Raw genomic sequence first — 24753 nt, 5'->3', positions numbered from 1 at the left:
ATTAAGAAATAACGTGAGAAATCCAAAGCAGGTTTATTGTGTAACTCAGAGAAATATACAAGATGGTCAGTAAATCCAAAACATTTGCACGTTGTCCTTAAGAAAGCACCAGATTAAAGACACTTGGATTCTGAACAGAAGCAGACTTACTTTCACGTTTTGAATTAAATCTTCCTGTTTGCATGATCTGTGTGTCTGTGTCCGAAACCATGATAACTTGAGCACAATACTCTTCATTATAGTCTTGAGTTTCCATGGTCAGGTTGCACGAATGTTCTTTAATTTGGTAACATTCAGGTTTTTCTTCCCACTTCTTGTTACCATACCTAGAAAAGACATTCAAATTTCTTTATTACATTCACAAAATCAGACTTTAACAAGTGGCAAGGAATGAGTCAAACAAATATTTATTTATGCATATTTTTATTAATGTATTTATTAATCAATTTACTGGCCTTCATTTTATTCATAATTAACATCTGCTACCACAACCAGATATCAAAAAAAAAAAGCTACCTATAAACAAGATTTTTTTTTCTCTCATTTCTCTCTTTACCCTTTTCTTTATAGTGTTCGTCCCACTTTAATGATTATCTATAATTTGAATACTAAATAAATCTTTCTGGCTGCAGCCTGCACTCTGTCCCTGGTCTTTGCTTGTGGGTACAATTTGCCCCTGGTCCCTCCCCTTTCTATCAGTCGCTAGGAAACATTAATTGAGTCACAATCATGTGATGTGGGTAAGGAAGATAAAAGTGGGAGCCTGGCTGGAGCTCTACACTCAAGCATTGTTCCCGTGCCTCAGTGAAAGCTCCTGTTCCACCTTAGTGTTTAAGTGGAATTCACCTCTCAGTCTCAACCAAACTGCAAAATATGGGAGGGTTCCAAGGGGTCTAAATCTTATGGACCTCCTAAAAGCCTGGGGAGGCCCATGAAAATAAATTTGAAAAGTATGTTATACAGTAGTAATAAAAATCATTATGTGCCCATTACTGATTTTGCAAAGAAATTTTGTAGCAGAGTGCAGAGACATCTTTGCCAGCCAGACTGGAAGGGGGTGGTCTGTGAGATCTTCTTTGGGTGGATGGACTGAGATGAATGTGATGCTAAATATTTTACTGGCAGCAGCCAACAAGCTAGGAAGAAGAGTGCATTCTTTAAATTAGGAGATTTCAATTAGGAGGAGATAGATACTTTTATGTAAAAACAATAAATGGCAACCTCATGGAGGCGTTAGAGCTTGTCAGTATGGGGCATCATGTCAGTGATGATGAACAGTGTAACGGCAGTTGCTGATACCGTGATACTGACAGTACTCAGCTTGGTAAAAACATTAAGCTAACTTCTTCTTGTTCCCTGTTTGTATTAGTTTTGGAGGCATTTCTTGTGGCCCATTAAAATGAGAAAGCAAAATCACCTGTCTTATTGAGCTATCAGAAAACAGTAACAACAATAAGAACAACTATTTATTTATTGTAATAACCTAAAATCACACAAGGAACACTGCAATGGGTTTTAACAGGCCCTGTTTTTTGACATCTCCCCAGACTTGACTCCTTAAGAAGACAAGAAAAAACTACCAAAAATAACCCATGTTGGAAAAAAATGGAAGAAATCTTGGGAAGGGCAATTCAGAGGGAGAGAGACCCCCTTCCAGGTAGGCTGGGCGTGCAAGGAGTGTCAAAAAATGAGGTAAATACAACACACAAAACAGAATACAAGTTATCCTCTTCACAGAGCTAGATGATCAGTCTATCATTGCCATCTCAGAAATACAATACAGTAGTGGCAAAAATAGATTACAGCACTCACTAAATATGGAGCTATCACATATGAGGATACAGATTTGTTCAAATACATAAAAAAGGAACTAATTAACATAAATGAAAAACAACAATATCTGTCCATCTGCTAATTGTAGAACCAGCATCAGTTTGTAGAAAAGGAGTCAGACAAGCCAGATACAGTCAGAGTTCTAGAGACCTTGGCCAACAAGCAGCTTCCTCCATACTGGACATTAGACAGCTGAGTCAATGCTGGGCCAGCCATTCTAATGAAAGGACCCTTCTACACAATATGGCCTACAGGGGGCACTCCAGCTCCCCAACCCCAACAGACAGACACAAGGCACAGGTCCAGCACAGCACACAGGGTTTAATTTAGCTGTGGAAAACTCTTCCCAAACGTTTCCCACCTAAACACAGTACAAGAAGCATAAAGCAGCCTACTATAACACTTTGTTTTCTTGTCTTCTTCATCTTTCTCTCTCTCTTTCTTTCTATCTCTCCCTCTCTTTTTTACTCTGCCTCCTCCTTCCTCCAGAAAGCTTCATTCCTCTTCCTCCCGACTTCATTCCTTGAGACGGTTTAACAATTTATTATTATCCAAGTCTAACCTCTCAAGTAGGACATAGCTATAAAATGGCAAACATTCAAAGTTACAACATTTACTAAAAAAAATTAATAACTGCAGGGAAAAATACACAGGACCCAGAAGATGCTGCAGGACTCAGTTTCACAAAGGTCGTGCTTATGGGAAAGCTGAGTTTTCTTATCATCTTACATTTTTTAGGTGGTATGACGGTGGGTTGATGGCACTGCTGCATCACAGAACCAGTGTCCTGGGTTAAATGGTGTGAGCAGCCATTCTGGGCAGCTTTCACATGTTAATTCTTGAAGTACTGTTGCCATCCTGCCACTTCTCAGGATGAATGACTCTTCTGAATTGGTCCTGCAGGAGACGAGTGGGCCCTGTCATGAAATGCCTGGTTCCTACTTTGTTTCCAATTCTGCTGGAATGTTGTTTCCTTCTGTTGGACTATCCATTTATAATTTTAATTTTCATTTCTGATTTGGGCTGTTATATTGCTGCCATTCTGACAGCGCTATTGTTGATTCATGTTGCTAGGGCCCTCCCAGAGTGGGCGTGTCCTTAGAGGTTGTGGCCTGTCAATGACAACGCAATGGGATAAAATGGCATCCAGGGTTATGCTCCCCATCCAACTACATAGATTTCTTTCAAACCTTTTGAAAAATGTTCTTTGTTTTATTGGTTTGGTTTGTGAACTCCCTGCACTCCTTCTGACTTCGATTTTCTCTCACGATTCTTGGCTTAGGTTGTTCTCCTGGTTCTGACACTCACTACATTTTTGTGACTATGTGCCTGTCTTCCAGTTGTACTCTGAAGTCTTGTGATTGTTGTTCATAACACTAAGCAGGTTTTAGAATGTTGTGTAAGATGTATCATTTTAAAATAATGACACAGACACCTCACAGAAGATGAAGTGTCGGTGTCTTTTCTTTTTGTAGTACTATTTTTTTTTTGCTTTTTTATTTATTCATTTATTTTTATATATTTTCATTGATTTTAATTGAAGGAAAGAGCATTCCATACAATCAAGCAAAACTTTACAAACCAAAATTCAACCCCCACCCAAGGGAAAGAGCAGAGAGCCAACAACCAGAGCAAATCTTTAAAAGCAGCAAGGAATGAAGAGTAACCTTTTCCCCGATATAGACACTTATTCTAAAATGTTATCGATTAGATACTTCCATATTTTAAAACCATTTTGAACAGATCCTCTAAGTGAGAATTAGATTTTTTAGAATTTCAGATAGTATACTCACTGACTTAAAAGAAGTGGATTCTTCTAATTCTTCTCAATTTTCCTAAGATAAGTCTATGTGCCAGTAGTGAGGTAAAGGCAATTACGACTTGTTTGTACTTCACCACTTTAAGCCCATCTGGGAGTCCACCAAACACAGCTGTTAGTGGGTTAGGAGGGATTGTGACACAAAGGTTGTCTGTTAGGCATTCAAAGGTTTTTGTACAAAATTATGTTAATTTGGTGCATGCCCAATACATGAGGCTGGAGCTTTATTGCAACATTCACAGGTTGATTCTTGCCCTGGTTGCATTTTGGAAAATGTTACATGAAATCAGTGTGCTCAATTAAAGATTTTAAGTTAAATGATTGAGAGCTTTGCGCATATGAAAATAGAGTGTATTCTGTGCATGGCTGCCTTCCTCTTCTTTGCTGAAATGTTAAGTGAAAGGTCTTTTCCCCACCGTACCCTGGGATCTTTGAAAAAATATATTGTAGATATGCTATTTGAGTCTTCAAGACTCATCAGTATTTCCTCTGGAATAGAAATAAGTGGAAGGTGAGGAAAATTGGGCAAGTTCCATTTAGCAAAGTTTATAATTTGAAAGCAGTGAAAAAATTGTGTTGATGAGAAGTTAAATTTGAAGTTTAATTGTTTGTGAAATGCAAACACATTATTTATGTACAAATCTCTTAAGTGTTTTAATCCCAGATGTTTCCCAAACATTATACACTGTGTATGTTTGAAAGGGTTGAAAAAGGTGGTTGTTGTGTAGAGGAGCAACAGATAAAAGCTTCTCTGTCTTAAAGGTTCCATATTCTGAGAGAATAAAGAACAATCAGATTATTGGTGTATTGACGATGATTTGTATTTACTGAGGCACAAAGCAGGCAAATTAAAGAAGTACTGCAGGATGTTAATTCTATTGCTTACCAGACTTGTTTATATTCATCGATTTGTGTCCATGGCCAGGTCTTTGTTATCTGTATATTTGCTGCCCAGTAATAAAATTGAAAGTTGGGTAGTGCCATGCCCCCTTCTGTCTAAGGTCGTTGTAGAGTCACCCTTTGGATGTGTGGAAGTTTCGAATTCCCAATAAATGAGGTTATGATTGAATCTAATTTCCTAAAAAAAGGTCTGTTAACATATATAGGGATGCTTTGAAGTGAAAGAAAGGAGCTTGGGAAGGATGTTCAACTTGAATTGCTTTTTTGCTTTTTTATATTTTTGAAAACCCTAACTCTGTTAGACCAGATGAACTGTGACACAAAAAAATCAAACATTTGGTAAGCTGTGAAATGTATGTTTAAGTTCTTTTTAACTTAAATGATTTCCCTCTCTTCTCCTCTTACAGGCTCCATTGAACCATGCTTACACTATTGAATTTATGCCAACAACGTTTTCTGAAATGTTAAGACATATTCACCCATCTATTATGGTCCAGATCAAATTTATTGTCAGATGTACATGGTACAGTTACATTTTTACTTTATACAGTCTTCAACAGACAAGTGACAGTGAGGCAGTGTTAGCAACAGACATTGAAATCAACATCATAGGGTACATTAAAAGTAACATCAGATAATGTATAAAAGAAATACACACACAGTGGCCGGTGTGAGTAGCTAATGAGTATCCTAATGACCAGGGGATAAAATTTGTCCACAAATCACATGCTGCAAATGTGATTCAGAATGAAGGAAGGGGAAAAGAGCCTATGTAGAGTGTGTTATGCATATGTTCAAAGGTATTTGTATTTTATGTTTCATTGTTTTCTATTTTTATGTTATTTCCATCAATATTAATTATTAATTGTCCAATTTTTAAAACACCTAAGGTATTCATAAATTTTTATTATTCTTTATTTTGAAGATTCCTTTATCCAGGGTGATGTACAGTACAAAGCAAGTTAGGGTATACAATATCAGTAACTGGAAAATACAAAAGTCATAAGCAGAGAACAAAATTAAAATTTAAAGACAAAAAGTGTATTATCACAAGAATATATGTTAAGGTAGAACTCAAAACCAAAGCTGCTTGATGATTGATCAGGTCAGTACAACTGAAGAGAACCACAAGGAGTGCAGAGACAGATAGAAAGTCAAAGTAATCCCATGAAACTGTGAAAATAAGTGTGTCTTCAAGAGGTGCCTGAACATAATAATAATAATAATAATAATAATACATTTTATTTATATAGCGCCTTTCCCTTGCTCAAGGCACTTAAACATCAGTAGATTTGAAGCAATATGGTTAATTCAAAGCATGGGAGTGAGAATTGCAAAGTGTCATTTAGTTTTAATAGATTTAATGAGAGACCAAACAGTGAGCAGACTGGCAGAAGCAGAATGGAGACTTCTTCAAGGGAGTTAAGGACAGTCCAGAGACTGAAGGTAGAGCCAGAGCTATGTACTACACTAAATACAGCAGTGTAAGTGGAGCTTATCCAGGCCACAAGCTAGTACATTAGGTCAGACAAAATGCAAAAATGTAATCAGATTCTGAATCTGCTAATGCACCGAGGAAGGGAATAGAGAACCCAACTAGATCACAGCATAGTTAAGATCAATGGTGGCATCAACCTAGGAATGGTGCTGCCAGTCTGTCACAGACCACCTTACCTACATGCAAATACAAATTCTGGATCAATTTAGAGTTACCAGTTAACACCTTTGAGATTTTGAGAGTATCTAGAGAAAGGGCACACATACACAGGAAGAACCTGCTAACACCACACAGTATTTTCCCAAATCCTGATTTGGATATCAATGTTCATATTGCTTGCTACACGTCAATATTGCTGCTACTTCTTTGTCTTGTCTTTGCACAATGTCTTGTTTGTGTTTTAATTTTAAATTTTAATTTTAATTCTATTTTTAATTTATTATTTGCACTTCATGTTGTTACACTGTGGACCCTGAGCTTTGCAATTTTGTCTATCTGTATACTTGTATATGGTTGAGATGACAATAAAGTTCGCTTTGAATTTGACATGACTTTTCACTCTGGTGCTATAAGGCAGTAACACTAACTCCGACACTACTGCGCCACCCTCGCAAGAAATTAGACTGGAAGTTTTTTGAAGATTATTACATGAATAACACTGTAGATGATGAAAACATAGCTGACATACAATTTCATTTGAGAATCTTAGCTTCTGAAGAATTATCTGATCTGTAATTACATCAATGTAGAGCCTAATGGGAAAAAAGCCCATCAGAGTAATACATTTTTAATTTTCACTTAAATCATTTAACATAAATTATTAAAAATGCACTTTTGTGCTGTATATGTCTTCACACCACTAGACACACTGGCATGTAAAAAGTTGGTTTTATAAATAGGTTTATAATGAAAAATCTTTTCATGTAATCTTTGTTAATTGTGTTGCATGTATTAAATGACTAAATATATATAAATGTTCGTATAAAAAGAGAAAATAATTTAGACCATCAAGTTCATTTGGTTCACTAATAGCTAAACTGTCTAAATATTGAATTCAGTTTCTTTTCCAAAGTTATCAGGGCTTCCACTTTAATTACTTGATTCAGTAGGTGATTCCAGATTCCTACCATGCTTTGTGTGAAGATGCCCTTCTTGGCTTCAAATTAAAATGCTTTTCTCCTTAACTTAATATCAATGCTTTAAAGTAAGCTGAAGACCTGGTGAAGGACATTAATCTGACCAACCTGATTTTTGGTTAGACCTGGAACTGAAAGTGAGGCATTTGAACAGCAGGTGAAGGCACTAATGAGGGCTTAAATAAAAGATAAATAAACCGTAAAGATGATGGTTGCATCCAAAAGTCAAAACAGCAAGCAAATGAAAGCAAAATGAAAGGCCAAAGTCATGGTCATAAACAGTAAATCATTGTCAATAATATCTTTACCTAACTAGAACTGTCAAAACTCTATTTAAAATCCACAAGCTTAGATGCTCAGCCATGTACCTTGCCATCTTAAACAGAAATAACACAAAGAGATGATGTGAAATGTAACACATGCTTAATGGTAGCTATACACAACATTATTGCATTCATGAAAACAAAACTGTAAATTACGCTGAAATGACCTCACAAAAGAAACAAAAAATAATAACCACCTCCAAGTGCATTGCTAATGAAACTATAATTTACAGAATTGTAGTTGCTCAGTCTCTAATACTGCTATGTCTTTTTAAAGTATGGTGACCAGAACTGCACACAGCACTCTGGATGTGGTTTCACTGGAGCATTTTACAGTTTGAGTGTAACAGCTCTAGATTTACATTTATCAATTTTAACAATGTAAACTATAGTATAGTATAGTATAGGATAGATAGATAGATAGATAGATAGATAGATAGATAGATAGATAGATAGATAGATAGATAGATAGATAGATAGATAGATAGATAGATAGATAGATAGATAGATAGATAGATAGATAGATAGATAGATAGATAGATAGATAGATAGACAGATAGATAGTATGTTACCTGTAAAAGGAAGGTAATAGAATAAGTTAAAAAATATCTGATGTTTGATATCTCTTGCCCTTTGTGTACCTGCAGAGTTCCTTTTCTCACTATCTTTGTGTGTCTGAGCCTCACTTGCCCAACGCTGCCTCTCTCGAGTGCATTCTTGTAAAGCTTTCTTGTCAGACTCTGTCATTTCGAGGTGACTTGCTCACTTCATGTCATTTTTTTTGACTACCACCAATTGCGGACAGGCCCCCATTACCTGCTGCAAAAACATCATTTGCATTCTTCCTGCCTTTGAAGGCAACTTTCAGAGTGCCTCCTATGCCTTTACTCCTTTTCATATGTCTCAGTCACTCTAGCCTGGCCTCTCTTGCCTCTGTCCATCTCATCACCAAAGACACACTGACCACAGAGGAACCACACACACACACACTCACACGCATACACACAGACAGTAGCATTTTATTATACAGTAGGTTAATTGTTATTGCAGCCTCCTTGATATCCTTGATATTTCCCCAATTTTTGTCATCTGCATATTTAACAAGTTTATTAACTATAAATCAGTCAGTCAGTCAGTCATGTTCCAACCCGCTATATCCTAACACAGGGTCATGGGGGTCTGCTGGAGCCAATCCCAGCCAACACAGGGAACAAGGCAGGAACAAACCCTGGGCAGGGTGCCGGCCCACTGCAGACTATAAATCAATGTATTTTAATTTAAATTAGAAAATTTATTGATCCAGACAGACCTCTGTGGAACTCTACTGACAACCTCACCACATTTTATGTGGAGCATTTCTTCTTATCTGCATTTTTGTCTCCAGCCATTTAATCAGCTTAAATCCAGTTTTGTAAAATTCCTCTGATGGTAATAGTGTCTTGTTTCAAAATGAAATGGCATGCAACTGCATCAAAATGTTGATGTTTAAACAAAGAAAAATACCATGATAACAAAAAAACAACTTTGTTCATTAAGATCAGAATTAAAATTTGTATGCATCAAAACCACAAAATATCCAGAAACTCACATAAAAGTTTATAAAAATCGATATTCATTTCCTTTAATACAACTGAGTAAATCCCATCAGGTACAGAAGTGTAAGAACATTGAGGGACTGAAGCACATCTGACTCTCGGGTTTTAAAACGTGCCAAGTGTGTTAATAAAATAAAAAGTGTGTTGTGTGCTGCACTTGTGTCTCTGCCTGTCTGCGTGGGGTTAGGGCGGCAATATGCGCCCCGGTGGTCCACAATATATATCCATATATACATAGATTAAAAAGACTCAAGCAAAGATATACATTGTTATAAAATCAGTTTTATTCTTTTTCTTTCCCATCATAGACTATTTAATTGTTTAAGTTCCAAATAATAATGCAAAGAAGCCTAAGAAAGTTATTGAAAATGTCTTAGCAATAAAGAACAGTCACAAATGTTCTATATGTCAATAGACCCTGTTAGTTCAAATCCTTGGGCGTAGAATTTTGAACTGGAAAGCAGAAGAGAATGTAAAAATAAATGTTCACACAGAACTGCAAACACAAATGCTGTGGTGAGAAGGATAAAATCACACTCTCTGGACAAAATTAATTAGATCATAAGAGGTGATGTTAGAATTTGTAATATTTTCTTCAAAAAGGTAGTTAATCTGCCTTAAAAATGAGGACTGAGAAAATGCTTAAAAAAACTGTGACAAGCTGAGTAAGTCACGAGCACAGGGTGAACTGTTTGCCTGTCAGGCCAGGCGTAATTCAGTTTCTTAAAGGAAAGTCCTTGTCATGACTTAATTTTCCTCATTTCTTGTATTCTGCTTTGCATAGAACAGGCACTTCCTTGTAAGAATTTCCCCCTGACATTCCTTTTGATTCTAAAGAGCAAATGTGCAGCATGGTGTCTCTCCATTAAGATGTTTTAATACAGCCGATCATTATGGCTGAAAAATAACTGCTGTCCACATGTTTATCATGTCCTTTTTTTCTTTTCTGTTGAACAGCTGGAGCAGCCCAGAGCTGAATGTAAGGGAAATCCCTAAATGAGTCGCCATTTTCTTGCAGGACACACTCATTCAGTCACGTACCCAGGTGATTCACGGCTTCCTCTTAAGTAAAGCCCCAAGATTATGAAAAGATGTTAATGTTAAGAGTGAGTTTGGGTTTCACTGAATATCCAACAATGGACTGGAGCCTCATTCCAGATTGTTCACTTGATGCTCCCAGAATGCTCAAATAGATAAAAAAAGAAAAAAAAAAAGAATGGATGAATTTTCAGAGATGGATGTTATTTCTCAATATCAAGGCCTTACAGCACCCCACTGTGCCTTTAACAAATGTTACACACATCCTCATTATTGTGCCTTAAATTAAAAAACGTTTGTCCTAAAAAGAACAAAAGAAAGACTGACCAGGAAATGCTGAATGAGTTTAAAGGTGCAGACAAAAAATATGGTCAAAACACAGTCAGTGGTTCAATACCAGAAGATTAAAGGTTCAAAACCACAAAACCAAAGCTTGAGTATAAACATCAAAGAACAAAAAGAGCAAAGCAAAGAGTCCTAACCGATACTAAAAATCCTTTCCATTAACACAATTTGAAGCAGGCATCGCTGTTTGTTTTTTTACTTAATCCAAAAACCTGGACAATGAATACTATGGGTTGACATCTTTTATGCTCTCAGGAAATGTTGAGATGCTAACATTGGTCGCTGACAACCATGCACACAATCAGATAAAGGCAAATTACAAACTGAAGCCAGACTCGGCCACATCAGACCCTACTTACTCTTAACTGCCTTACCTCACCTCTACACAACCTTTCTAGTTGATGACAAAAAAAGTCGTAAACAAGTCAAAATAAATGTTTTGTAAATGTAAAATGTATATTTACAAGCTGAAATGTGTTAATTACAAAAAAATTCTTCAGTCTCGAAATAAATGCAAATATGTACAGAGATAAAAATAAAGTAAAGGTAAATCAGTCTCAAGACCCTTTCCTTTACTATCAGCGCATTGACATGCACCTCAGTAATCCAGTTATTCACAGAAACCTGATTTCTAAAATGCCATGTAAACTCTTATTCCGCATTATTGGCTTATAAGAAACATGATTAACAGAAAGCAGGATTCTCAGAATATAACTTGACTATGTGGCCAAAAAGTGGGTTTTTGTTAAGGATTTTGTAGTCTGTGTATGTCTGTTGTACTTTGTCAGCCTGCACGTGTTACCTTCACACATGCTTTTAGTAGCCACTGATAGAAGCATTCACAAAATATATTTCCAGAGGCAAATGTTCAGACGATTGCGTTACTCATTCTCCTGCCTGACCTAATATGTCTCAGTATTTCAGAAAAAGCTGAATTTATGTTGATGAGCTGAACATGCAGTGCTAAGAGCAGCAACACAATGTCGGGAGCAATGTTAGAATAATGAGCGTTTTATAGTTTGATTAGGGTGGCACGGTGGCGCAGTGGGTAGCGCTGCTGCCTCGCAGTTGGGAGATCTGGGGACCTCGGTTCGCTTCCCGGGTCCTCCCTGCGTGGAGTTTGCATGTTCTCCCCGTGTCTGCGTGGGTTTCCTCCCACAGTCCAAAGACATGCAGGTCAGGTGGATTGGCGATTCTAAATTGGCCCTAGTGTGTGCTTGGTGTGTTTGTGTGTGTCCTGCTGTGGGTTGGCACCCTGCCCGGGATTGGTTCCTGCCTTGTGCCCTCTGTTGGCTGGGATTGGCTCCAGCAGACCCCTGTGTTCGGATTCAGCAGGTTGGATAATGGATGGATGGATAGTTTGATTACTTTTAAAATGTAATGAGTAACCAAAAACAGTACTTACCTTAGTGATGTAAAAATACCTGCCTTGCTATTATTCCAGCAGTGCAGGTTATAAGGCAAGAAGCACACATACTGGAGGTCCTTTGTAGGGCTCAGTCTAACAGCCAAGCAGAGAAGAGCGTGCTGTGTGCAGTCCGGAAGTAGAAATCTATACATAAACCGTCAATTCGACTAAATATATTTATTTAGCACAACAAAAATATCAAAGGCCATCATGCTTTTTTATCAGAATCATGATGGCCAATGATGACTTTTAACTCTTTTTTTGTACAGTTTAATGACATTGGACCATTTTGGCAAAGGAGAATTCCAGAAGATTACTAAACAAGAATTTTTAAGACATCAGGGTTCTGCTTTCTCCGAATGTATTAAAATATCAAGCATATGATTGACATAAAAATGAACGTAAAGATTCATTTCCAGATGACAAAGTAAACTGAACTCCAAATCCTCATATCAAATCCATCTATAAGGAATTGGGTCCAAATCCTGACATCACGTTTTCAATGAGTTTGCATGTTTTAAGCAGCCTTGGACACAATTTGACCCATTTGAAGTGATGTGTGTGTGTCAAAATATGCATTTGTAAACATTCAAACTCTCCGCTCATTTATTTTTCCTTTTGCAGATGCATGATAATGCCGCAGCATGCTCTATTCTCATCAAATGAATATTCACTTATGAGGACGCTCAGGTTTTTAATATTATATGTACATTGAGAGTTCAGGAAAAGAATGGGAGAACAGATGTTAGATTAATGTTTTACAATTATTAAATAAAAAAGGAGTGACACATATACTTTGCTTGGTAGCAATCTGTAGGCGTACTTTCTTTTCAAACCTTATCAGGTTATGTGCACTTTACTTGTGCTAATTTATCACACAGGCTTTACTGTTTAAACCCTCTTTTTTTGAGTATGATAGATCTTTAAGGCCATGCATTGTTCATTTCCCCCTATTTGTTTTCTAAGTTCTCTTAATCCAAAATGGGGAATGTTGGGAGGCTGGAGCTGATTTTGCTCTAATTTCTTGCCCTGTCACTATTGAAGGGGTGCTAACAGTGTCAGCCATGGGATTTATTGCAAAAGCAACTGGTAAACTGTTTGCCTTTTGCACATGTATAGAGTATTCAAAATGTACAAAATGCAATTTACATGCGTATAGATAAGCAAAACAACAAACACCAGAAAAAGCAAATCTGCTGTGTCTGCTATGGTTTTCTTCCATGAAATGTGACCAATCAGGAAATGACACATTGTAATGAGCAGAATCCAATGAGGGAAGGGCTGTGTAATAAGCATGAACAAATCAGAGAGCAGTTAGAGTCTATGATTTCAAAACTGTACATTTCGGCCCATCCACACTGAAACAAAGGGCTAGTATTTTCAGAGGTACATTTATCTGGAGAGCATTTTCAAAAGTCTCATTTTTCAGGGCTAAAAACATCAAAGTAGTGTGAATGAAAGTCGAAAGCAGAGACTGGTTCTGCGATTTTAAACAAAACTGTAGCAGTGTGGATGTAGCCTTAGATTACAGATTTTTTTTCTCCAAGGATATCATTCAAGTGACTTGTGGCTCAGGGTTGTCTTATCTCAAGGTGCAGATTTCTTGCAGGTTTTCCTCCAGGAGTTCCCCGTGTTTTGCTGCATTCACTCATACCCTCACAAGCCTTCCAGGGCCTGTTACTGAGAAGCCTTCTCATACAGTAGCATGATGCCACCATCACCATGCTTCATTGTGGGAATGTTGTGCTTTTGATGTTTATCTGAAGGCCAAAAAGCTTGATGATTGATTTAACTGAACTCCAAGGGATATTCAGTGACTTAGGCATTTTCTTGTCTCAAACCCCTGACATCAATCTTGCAATCTTTTCAATCTTTTGCTTGGAGTGTCCTCTTGTCTTCATTGTGTAAATTAGGCCACCATACTGATTCACCACAAACTCATCTAGACAACAAACAATACCTTCCAGATGCAGAAGCATTTAGAGTACGACTAATTGAAACCATTGACAGATGACCTCCATTGAGCTAATGATGTGACTTCCAAAATCAGTTTGCTGCACCCGTTGATTTAGGGGTGAAAGCTTATACAATCAATTCTGTTGCATTTTAAATTTGTCAGTTTCTTAGTCAATTAAACTACTTTGCAGGAATATGTTTTCACTTTGACGTTAAAGAGTCTGTTTCTGTTGGTGATTGTGAAAAAAGCCAAATTGAATCCAATGTTGCATAACAATAAAATATGAAAACTTCTTCCTCTCTTCATCTTTCCTCACTTCTATGTGGGATTGATGTGCCTGATCAGCCTGCTCTTCCTCCCACCTCCACTTTGATGTCCCTCACTTCCTCTTCTGCTGGTCTTCCATTTCCATTTTGCCCATGTATTCAGTGTCTCTCCTCATCACATGTCCATACCACTTCAGCCTACTTTCTTGGATATCACTCCCACTTCTGTTGTACTTCTGATTGTCTCATTTCTTATTCCAACTTTTTTTGTAACTGCACATTCATCCCAACATTCTTGTTTCTGCCACATCCAACCAACTTATTCTTCTTTGCCCCCTTTATTGATCATGTCACAACTCTTTATATAATTGCTGGTCTTACCACTCTCTTTAAAAACTTACTTTTAGCCTTAATGCTTCGATCACACAATACTCCTGATATCTTCCTCCAGTTATTCTATCCACACTTCACTTTATGGGTTATATCTGTATCTAATTCTCCATCATGGGGTACCACTAATCCTAGATATTTAAACTTATCCACTCTTTTTAGTAGCTCTCCCTGTAGGCTGGTGTCTGAATCCTAATCATCATTAAACCTCAGATCTTCTGTCTTCATCCTATTCATCTTCAGTCTACTATCTTCTAAATCCCTTCTCCATTCTTCCAACTTCCTCTGAACTTCCTCCTTTCTGGTGTTACACAATACAATGTCATCAGCAAAAAGCAGGAGGATTGGCCTTTTATGCCAGGAGTCAACACATCAATAACCAGACCAAAGAGGTATGGACTTAAACAAGATCCCTGGTGCAGATCTACTCTAACTGAGGTCTTGTCTGTTACCCTAAGGGGGGGGGGGGGGGGGTGGTGAATACTTTTTATAAGGACTGTTAACAAGCACAAAACCACTTAATCTAGTCCAGGATTTTGAGCACATACCATTTCTCGATGTAGTGCCATTTCTTAGTAGAGCCCACCCATGCACATGTCCATAGTGCACTATGAAAATGTTGATAAGCACATTCAGGTAAGAATTTCACATTATGACCCCTGTAAACTACAGTATAGATCATAAAATTCACATCATACACAATTTGGTTTATCTTAAAATCCACATTCCAAGTAAATTTTCCTCTAAATAGTTCATTCAGTTCTGGCTGATTTCTCACTGTCCTGGTTTTCCATTGACTTTGTTGAAAGAGTTCAAAGCAATGTGTTTTCTTTTTGTTTACTTTGCTTTAAGCAAAAATCAACTCACTTTATTTCCGACCGGCCTCATGACTCAGATATTGATGTTTTCCCACAAGGTGGAACACACAGGGACAGTGAGTAATTACAGGTCTGGCGTTTCAATTGAACTTCATGGTCAATAACCTAAACTAGCATGCTATTGTATTTCCTGCACTAGATGCCATTTGCATAGCAACAGCTATTCAAGAGTCTTGTTGACGTCCCCATTATCCTGTCCTAATTAGAGTTTCTGCTTGGCATAAATGCATTTTCATAATTAATAGGTAACCTTTAGGAAGGCTTGCTTATAGTTTTATTATACTGTTAGCTAATTAAATGAAATGCTTGTCAACATTTATAAGAGAGCTAGCATTTGTGAGGCAAGAAACAACTGAAATGTTCCTCACTGAGAACACTTTGAGACAGCAATGGTACTCATACTTGTCATTACCATGACATGCAGGCACATGGCATATTGTGGCTTAGATTTAATACTGTAGGTGCATATTCTACTGCTGTTTGACTCTGGGCTGCTGAACTATACACGTTAAACTTCTGCTTAAATTCATAACATCACATTGTTTAGTTTCAGTATCTATTACAAAACAGCTGTTAACAACCATTGAACATTGTATTAATTATGTTATTAATAAGATCAAATTTGAATTAGAAATAATGAGAATCATAAAATATATCATTGTTTTTTATCATTGTTTTAATCCAACTCTGGGTCATGGGGTTGATTACTACATTAAAAATATATCTGCCGATGTTATCTGGAAGAAACCCGTCAACTCCTGATAGTCTCAAAAAAACGGCAATACGGTAAATTCACGCGACTCTTGGTTTTCCTTATCCTTTAAAGGGCTGAGAGCAGTCTACTGCAGTGATGGGCAGGTGGTCCTATCTCTTGGGGAACCAACCTCAAAATGCATGGAACATAGCAGAACACACTTTGGCACATGAAAACTAAATAATCCATACTGATAACATAGAAAAATGAACAAAACAGACAGACGCTAGACATTTTAACCACAGTAGGGAGGAACCTTGTCAAAAAACACAACTCCCATTAGACTGAATGCATTATAGAGAGGATAACCAACAAAGTTCCATGTTCAGGCACTGTTCACACAACCCCTGTCTCTGACAGTCTTCAACCAAATCCTGATACTTGGCTGTCTTTCCTTCATAGACTTCTTCCATTGTCAGTTCTAACATTACCACAGGCCTTGTTGTTTCTGACAGCATCACAATGCCTAGCTTGAGTGTGATCATGGTAATAAGCCCAGAAAATTTAAGCTGCTTGCCCTGGTCAAACTCTGATGGCTTTCTCAGAAATCCTAGTTATTTCCTGTCCTGAAGAAGCACTGGGTGGTGCAGCCTGTAACAGGAGATGACCATAGAGATGTCCCCAGCTATTGCGTTCAGCACCTGATCACGGTGCCAAAGGCCTTGCCCCAGTGCTGTAGAGTGGCTGCTGAGGATGTGCTCTAATCCTCCTCGCTTCACACACATTAGACAACAACAGAAGGAATTGAATGGACTAACAAGGACTAGGTAGATGGATCCAATCATGAACTTGGCGAGATTTGGCTCAGCCTGCAATAGCTAATTATTAAAGTATAAATTTACAGAGAGCTCAAGGCTATTGAAGCAGGTGAAAGCTAAGAAACCACCACTGGACACACTTGTACACATACACCCACTTTCAGTTATACTGGGATTTACTGTCCCCAGTCAACCAAGCCTGTTCTTCATTGTACACTGTATTGTAATATAGCAGTTGGTCATAGTGTTCTGCAAGAAATAAAGAATGACTGATGCCTTCCATATATTCAGAGATCACGAATTAACCTGACTTGCATGTCTTTGTAGATATGAGAGGAAAGTTCATGAAGACACAGGGAAAATGTGCAAACACCAGACTTATAAACATCAGCCACAGGATTTGAACCCATGAGGAGGTCTCTGTGGCAGCCCAGTCCGGAACTCTCTCTGTTGTATTAAAAAAAAAAACTAGAAATGTACAAAATCCCAGATTTGTTAAATATGTCCAACTAGTAAGTAGGAAGCAGTAAAGACCCGATGGAACAGGAGCTGACAGAAGAGACGTGTATTTTTCATTTGACCTGAAATGTTTAAATTACACAAGAGTGGAACGAGTAAATGTATAAATTATGTAGCCAAACCGATCTAATTATCTCATCCAGTCATTTTGTAAGAGATAGCCGAGTATCCACTTCATTGTCACGACTTGACAGTTTAGTCTAGACTCCGTTACACATCTGTTTATTAATGCTTCCTGCTTTTTACCTTAAATTCCCTTTCTCTTGTGCTATGCTGGCTCTAGCTTTCCATTCTAATTTAGAACAGGACAGAACAAATCAGAAAAGGTTGAGACACTTTCACATTAATAAGCGTGCTGAAATATTGTTCATCTTAATTAGGCATGCTGGCAACCTGATGGAGGTGGCAACCTGGCAGAAGATGGATTTATGCTTGTGTGTTTTTTTTTGCTATCTATTTACCAGGTAATGAAGCACAGACTTGCCAAAATAAAGAGAATGATCCAACAGATACACTTGCTTCTCAAAGAATAATTGTATTTAACACATGGAAATGTGTAAGTAAAATGTTCATTGATCACAGGTGCCAAACTGGCAGTCAGCTGCCACACACTATTGAAAGCAACCTTAATTTAAAGGAGACTTTTTGGCCTTCTGTCCTATATGTAATGTACACGATTGTTATAATGTTGTTTCTTACTTAATTTTTCTGAATATTTGTTTCATTTCCCTCACCCATTTGGGGTTTTTGACCATGGAGATAATTTTTTCTATGTTGTATTTTTTTTTGTTTTATTGAAGATATTTAATTGGGAAAAAACACTACTTTTCCCTGATGGCAACATGAATTAGATGATCTACAAGTCTCCAACTTAAAGTTTAAATCCGAACAATATATTCAATCTCTTTTCACTGTTCCATTATTACATTAAGTAATAATTTCCATTTGTTTGCGCTAATGCGATCTGTACTATAATTTTTATAATAATAAAAATAATTTATTACTTTCATTATCTCTAACCTACTCTGCATGTATATCACGCCAACATTTTTTAATTCTTTACAATGTTCTACTTTGTCATCTACTCTTTGTCTTTTAATTCCGGCCCCGGGCGTGGTTAAATCTCTTGGCACAAAGCCTCGTCTTGCGGGACGTGAAAATATCTCTCTGAAAAAGTCTTGTCTCGTCCCAGGATTTCTTTATTATAATAGAGAGAAATGGTTTATTTCACACAAAAAAATACATGAAGCTCCTTAGAGCACAGTAAGCAAAAAAGGAGTTACTAGCAAGGGCAACCTAAGGCAAACAAGTCCCAGAACAGAATACAAGGTTTTTTCTGATTGTGACAGGTACCAACTGCATCACATAGGAAAACTGAGAAATAGACATTTATATGTTTACTGACAATAACGTATTAGTCACATTTATGTTTCACATAAGCTATTAAATACAACAGAATTCAAAGTGTTTTGCTCCCGATTTTCTTTTGTATTCAATGTCTGGTGTATCACGTTGCAGTGTCCAACAGTAGTCAGCAAGCATTGACGGAATCCAGTTGCCCTGGTATCGTCTCTCCATTGTAGCAATGTCTGGTGAAACCTTTCACCGTGTTTATCAGATAGATAGATAGATAGATAGATAGATAGATAGATAGATAGATAGATAGATAGATAGATAGATAGATAGATAGATAGATAGATAGATAGATAGATAGATAGATAGATAGATAGATAGATAGATAGATAGATAGATAGATAGATAGATAGATACTTTATTAATCCCAATGGGAAATTCACATTCACTGATAGCACCGAGATTTGCGGGAAAGAAGACCAAGTGTGAGTGGAGGAAATGAATCTTGAGTGTTGCACTTCATTGTCTTGTATGCTTTGAGAAGTTTGTCTACCAGCTGAATGTAGTTTGGGGCTCTGTAAGTGCCCAGAAAATTGTCAACAACATCTTTGAAGGCTTTCCAGGCAATTTTTTCAGGCCCAACTAACAGATCTTCAAACCGCTTGTTACTCATAACACGTCTGATCTGGGGGCCAACAAAAATGCCCTCTTTGATCTTGGCATCAGTTATTCTTGGGAACATCTGTCTTAAATAACGAAAATCTTCGCCTTCCTTGTTTAGTGCTTTCACGAAATTCTTCATGAGTCCCAGTTTTATGTGAAGAGGAGGTAAAAATATCTTTGCCAGGTCGACAAGCGATTCATGTACCACATTTTTTTGTCTTGGAACTAGTGTGTGCTTGGTGTGTGGGTGTGTTTGTGTGTGTCCTGCGATGGGTTGGCACCCTGCCCAGGATTGGTTCCTGCCTTGTGCCCAGTGTTGGTTGAGATTGGTTCCAGCAGACCCCCGTGACCCTGTGTTTGGATTCAGCAGGTTGGAAAATGGGTGGATGGATGGATGGAACTAACTTTTTACGGAGTGGCCAGTTCTGTCGAGAATAGTGCGACTCTTTGGCATGGCTGTCCCATTCACAGATGAAACAACAGTACTTTGTATAGCCGAGTTGCAGTCCTAGTAACAGAGCAACAACTTTAAGATCTCCACAGATATTCCAGTTGTACCTGCTATACTGGACGTGCTTCAGCAACAGTTTCATATTCTCATACGTTTCTTTCATGTGTGCTGCATAGCCAACAGGTACTGAAGGATAAACATTGCCATTGTGTAGCAGAACAGCTTTCAGGCTTAACATTGACAAATCAATGAAGAGACGCCACTCTTCTGGGTTGTGATCACAACCCAAGGCTGACAACAATCCTTCAATGTCACAACAGAAACAGAGACTGTCGACTTGTGCAAAAAATTTGGCTATATCATTATGTCGGCATCGAAACACAGAAATTTTCGTACCTGGTGACAGCAAACACCATTCCTGCAGTCTCGAACCCAGCAGCTTGGCTTTTGCTTTTGACAGACCCAAATCTCTGACCAAATCGTTCAATTCAGACTGTGTTATCAGATGTGGATCGCCTGATGAGCATGGTTCAAAATCCTGGTCAATGTCACTGTCAGTACCCTGCATTGCAATTTCTTCATCTGGTTCGTCTAAGGTCCAATCCTCTGGTGGTTTCGGAATTGGAAGACTGTCGTCATGTGGCATGGGTCTCATTGCTGAAGGCAGATTAGGATATTCAATTGACTTCTTGTTTTTGGCAGAGAAACCAGAAACATTAGTCAAACAGAAGTAACAGTCCGTCACATGGTCTTTCTGTTCTCGCCATATCATCGGAACAGCAAACGGCATCGTCTTTCGAGTGCCTCTGACCCAGGCTCTCAGACTGACAGCACATGTCGCACAGCAAATGTGAGGCGCCCGTTCCTTGTCTGGATCACCAATTTTGTAGCTGAAATACAGATGATAAGCTTTCTTCACAAGAGCAGTCATCCAACGTCTCTGAGGCACAAGTGTATATTCGCCACAGATATAGCAGAATGTATCGCGGATGTTATGACATTGACAAGACATATCGCCCGACACCAAAACGACTATAGCATCAAGCTTAATACTGTTATATTGCTACAGATACTATACTTTACTATACTGATACTATACATACACACTGATTATCTATATTAACCAAATGAGCAGGATCGGTGTATGCAGGCCACCTTTATAGCATGATGAGACAGCATCAAGATTGTTCAGACCTGCCCAGGATGTCAACTTCCACAGAACAGCTTCCAACTTGGCCTGATTCCATGCCTGGACATACCCAGGCTGCACAAACCGTTGTTGATAAGTCACTTACGGGAGCGAAAATGTTTGGATACAAATATAAGAAAAAATCATGACAAAACTGAAACGATACATGATGGGTAAATTTTGATGTGATATTCATGATCAGCACCCAAAACTCTATAAGAAAAACCCAACAGTGTTCAAGAAACAAAAACTTTGTTGTGCAGTGTCATTAACAAAAAGCACAGAAAAAGACACAAGTAAACTCAACACTTCCTGGCACGTTCAATATGAACCACCAGGAACTGTGGGAGACCTTCTGGATTCAAAGGGCAGAGAGCAGTTCCTGGCAGATGGCCCTGCCTCTTGGGGACCACCCATAAAATAAACATAAACAAAATCAAAAACAAAGATTAATTCACATAAACAGCATAACTCAAAGAACCAAACTTAAACATAAGAGACATCAAACATAAATCTGAATCTCAGCCGGGGAGGAAACCTGGCTGAGACATGCAGACATGACAGTTAGGGCAACAGGTTATCCCCAATGACATTTCTGTGTCTGCAATTGCAAATATTCTAATCTTCTTTGTTGTTATGACCTGCAGTTTTTAAAAATTGTTTACGGTTTCTCTTTGGCCTGTAAAAATAATGAAATCGTCTTTTATGGAGGTTTTAGAGATCAAGGAAGTTGGTTGTAACATTGACTTTTGTATATGATGCATTATTAATGGTGTTTAGAAGTAAATACTTTTTCCCATGAAGGAATCTTATTTTCAGTAGAGGCGTCAGTTGAGCACCCATAGTTAGGGACATGTTCACAGGATGACTCATAAGGCGGAAACATGAAGCATTCATTGTCAAAGATTGTGTTATATCTACTGTGGATGCTGGCCCGGACACAGACAGGTGGACACCGATGGTTCACCCAACACACGTTTATTATACATATTTACACAAGTGAAACACACACAACCCCAAAACTCTCCCAAAGTCCAGGCCTCACAATGCCTTTGCCTCTTCAGGTTTGCCTCCACTCCTCTCCACCAAGACTTCGTCTTCTACACTCCCGACTCCAGCCATCGAATGGAGGGAGGCGACCCCTTTTATAATCACCCGGACGTGCTCCAGGTGCCTCCCGATTAGCTTCTGCCGGCACTCCCAAGTGTGGTGGAAGTACCGGCTGTGTACCTGGAAGCACTCCGGGTGTTTCTGGTCTTCTTCCCTGCAGCACTTCCGGGTGTGCCGGAAGTGCTGAGGGCCAGGGCTCCTTAAGCATCTGGGTGCCCCCTGGTGGTGACCATGGGCCCCTATAGGGTAGAGCTTCTAAGCTCTGTTCCCGTGGTCCCCAAAGCCACCAGGGTGGTCGCCCCTTCATGGTCTGGAGGAGGCGTAATCCCTCCTCCGGTCCTTCCGGGCATCCCGGCTGGGTGCCACCCCCAGCTGCTTGCCAATCTACGCAAAGACTGAATTTAAGAGTGGACCTGGACATAGAAGAGTAAATACAAAAAGGTAAAAACTGGAGATTAAAAACACAAGCATTAAAAGGCAAAAGAAGGCACAAAAATCGTGATCAAATATTCAAAGCAAAATGTCAGAACCATGAAATGTTACAACTGAGAATTTTTTAGAAAAAGCTGCTCTAAAAAAAGGTTTTGAATCTGCAACTCGGATAAAGAAGTAAATTCCTGAATGACCCTTTATTATGTCGTGTTGTTAACTGAAGGTTATAGCCTCCAAGGACACACAACTAATTAGTGGTCCTAGTGGTCTTAATGATGGCAACCAAAAATAGCGATTGTGAAAAATACAAAATGGTGGACAAAACGGTCTAAAAAATATGATAACAGAAATGCAAGGGAAGAAATACAATATAACAATAGAAACAGAAACCAAAACCCTAATAGGTTATGGGTACAACCTAATACCTAGCGTTTCCTACTACCTGGTGTTAAATTCTTTTCTGACCCTTGACTAAGATTTTGTCTTTGACTCTACTCAATATTTTGAGGTTTAAACATTCCTGCTATGATTCTCTACTAAAGATTTTTGTCTCCCATTCTGAGCTATGCTACTAAATCTTGTCTTACCATTTTTGACCTTGTCTACTTATTTTTTACGATCAGCCTTCTTATTACTCCACTATTCAAAATGACTGCTGCTCTGTGCAGTCAGTATATATGTACTTCTTGAAAGAATCTTTGTTTTATTTTGATCTCCCGGTTTAAGATTTTTGCTCATCCTTCTGACTTTGACTCTTGACTCTCGTTTCAATGTTTTGATGCTCGTGGTGATTTCCCGGTTGTAATTGTTGCCTAACTCTTTACTGCATCTCTTCTAGCATTTCTCGCTGCCAGTGTTTTATTCCTAGCAGAACAAGATTCAAGATTTGAAGATTCAAGACTTTACTTATTTATCAAATGTACACACTCAAGGGGATAAAGTGAAATGCAGCTCAGTGAGCAGCCTGTGCACTTACAATAAGAAATACACATTAAAAATAGATATAAAATATTAAAAGGTGCAGAAGGAGGTATAATAATTGTTTGATTATTTTAAAATAATAAATAACAGTTAAAAACACTATATCAGTAATAGATGACTGCTTTTGCAGTTTTGAGGAATGCCTGACAAGACGACCATTTGTTATTTTTATCTCCTGGGACTGAAGTTCTTTCTGTTCTTGATTTGAGGCAGAAGAGGCATCTACCAGATCTTAACCATTTATTCAGACTGTAGAAATTGTGAATATTATTATTTGCACTTTTTCTTTATTTAATAAAATTATATTAAACATAGTAAAAACAAAATATACCAAAATGAAAGTAGCATCCAACCTTGGAAGTGAGCCATCAATTATAAATCCTACTTAGACACACACATTCACACAATTTGAATTCTCCAATCAACCCTACCCCGTTCTAATTCTAAGGTTTTAGAACATACAGATTGCATGTTATGCACATTTTGTCCATTAATATTTTGGGGGTTTTTTGCTGCTTATTTTGATTGTTACTCTGGCAAAGCCATTTTGTGCCCTCCATGTCGCCACCATTTTGTGGTAGTTTTTTATTGTTGTGGCCATGTTGTGTATGATCACTATGCTATTGCTAATCAAGTAACACAGTGGCTGCATGACAAGCTGTGTCATCATCTTCCACCTACATAAGATGGTGGTGTGCTATCAGTAGCATCCAAACTTTGATCAGTGACTGTAGGGTAATGTGATTTTATTCTTGTACTTTGAAGTATTATTTATTATTATTACTAGGGGGCTTCGCCCCCTGCTTGCTTCGCTTCCCAAACCCTCTGGCCTGTGCTATGCACCAGTCAGTTCACATCTCTGCCACTCGCATATGTGGATTTCACTTTCACCAAACAACAAATCTTTTAATTCTCACAGATACGCCTCTTCATTGGGAAGAAACACTATTTTTCCCTGATGGCAACACGATTTAGATGATCTACAAGTCTCCAACTTAAAGTTTAAATCCAAACAATATATTCAATCTCTTTTCACTGTTCCATTATTACACTGAGTAATAATTTCCATTTGTTTGCGCTAATGCGATTTTTACTATCATTTTTTTGAGATTTTCGAATTTTAGTACTTTCATTATCTCTAACCTGCTCTGCATGTG

At 38.1% G+C, this 24753-nt stretch overlaps 1 protein-coding gene across 1 annotated transcript in view; it reads right to left on the bottom strand.

Moving 5' to 3' along the window:
* LOC114665400 (interleukin-22 receptor subunit alpha-1-like) overlaps positions 1 to 24753 on the bottom strand; it is a 94163-nt gene that overhangs the window by 40393 nt on the left and 29017 nt on the right. The window contains exon 3 of the mRNA XM_028819944.2: positions 151 to 326. Coding sequence (XP_028675777.1) covers positions 151 to 326 — 176 coding nt within the window. The remainder of the gene's footprint in view (positions 1 to 150; positions 327 to 24753) is intronic.

This window comes from Erpetoichthys calabaricus, chromosome 14 (genome assembly GCF_900747795.2).
Source record: "Erpetoichthys calabaricus chromosome 14, fErpCal1.3, whole genome shotgun sequence".
NCBI lineage: Eukaryota > Metazoa > Chordata > Cladistia > Polypteriformes > Polypteridae > Erpetoichthys > Erpetoichthys calabaricus.
Note: the sequence above shows the minus strand (reverse complement) of the source record. Positions and strands in the feature narration are given on the sequence as shown.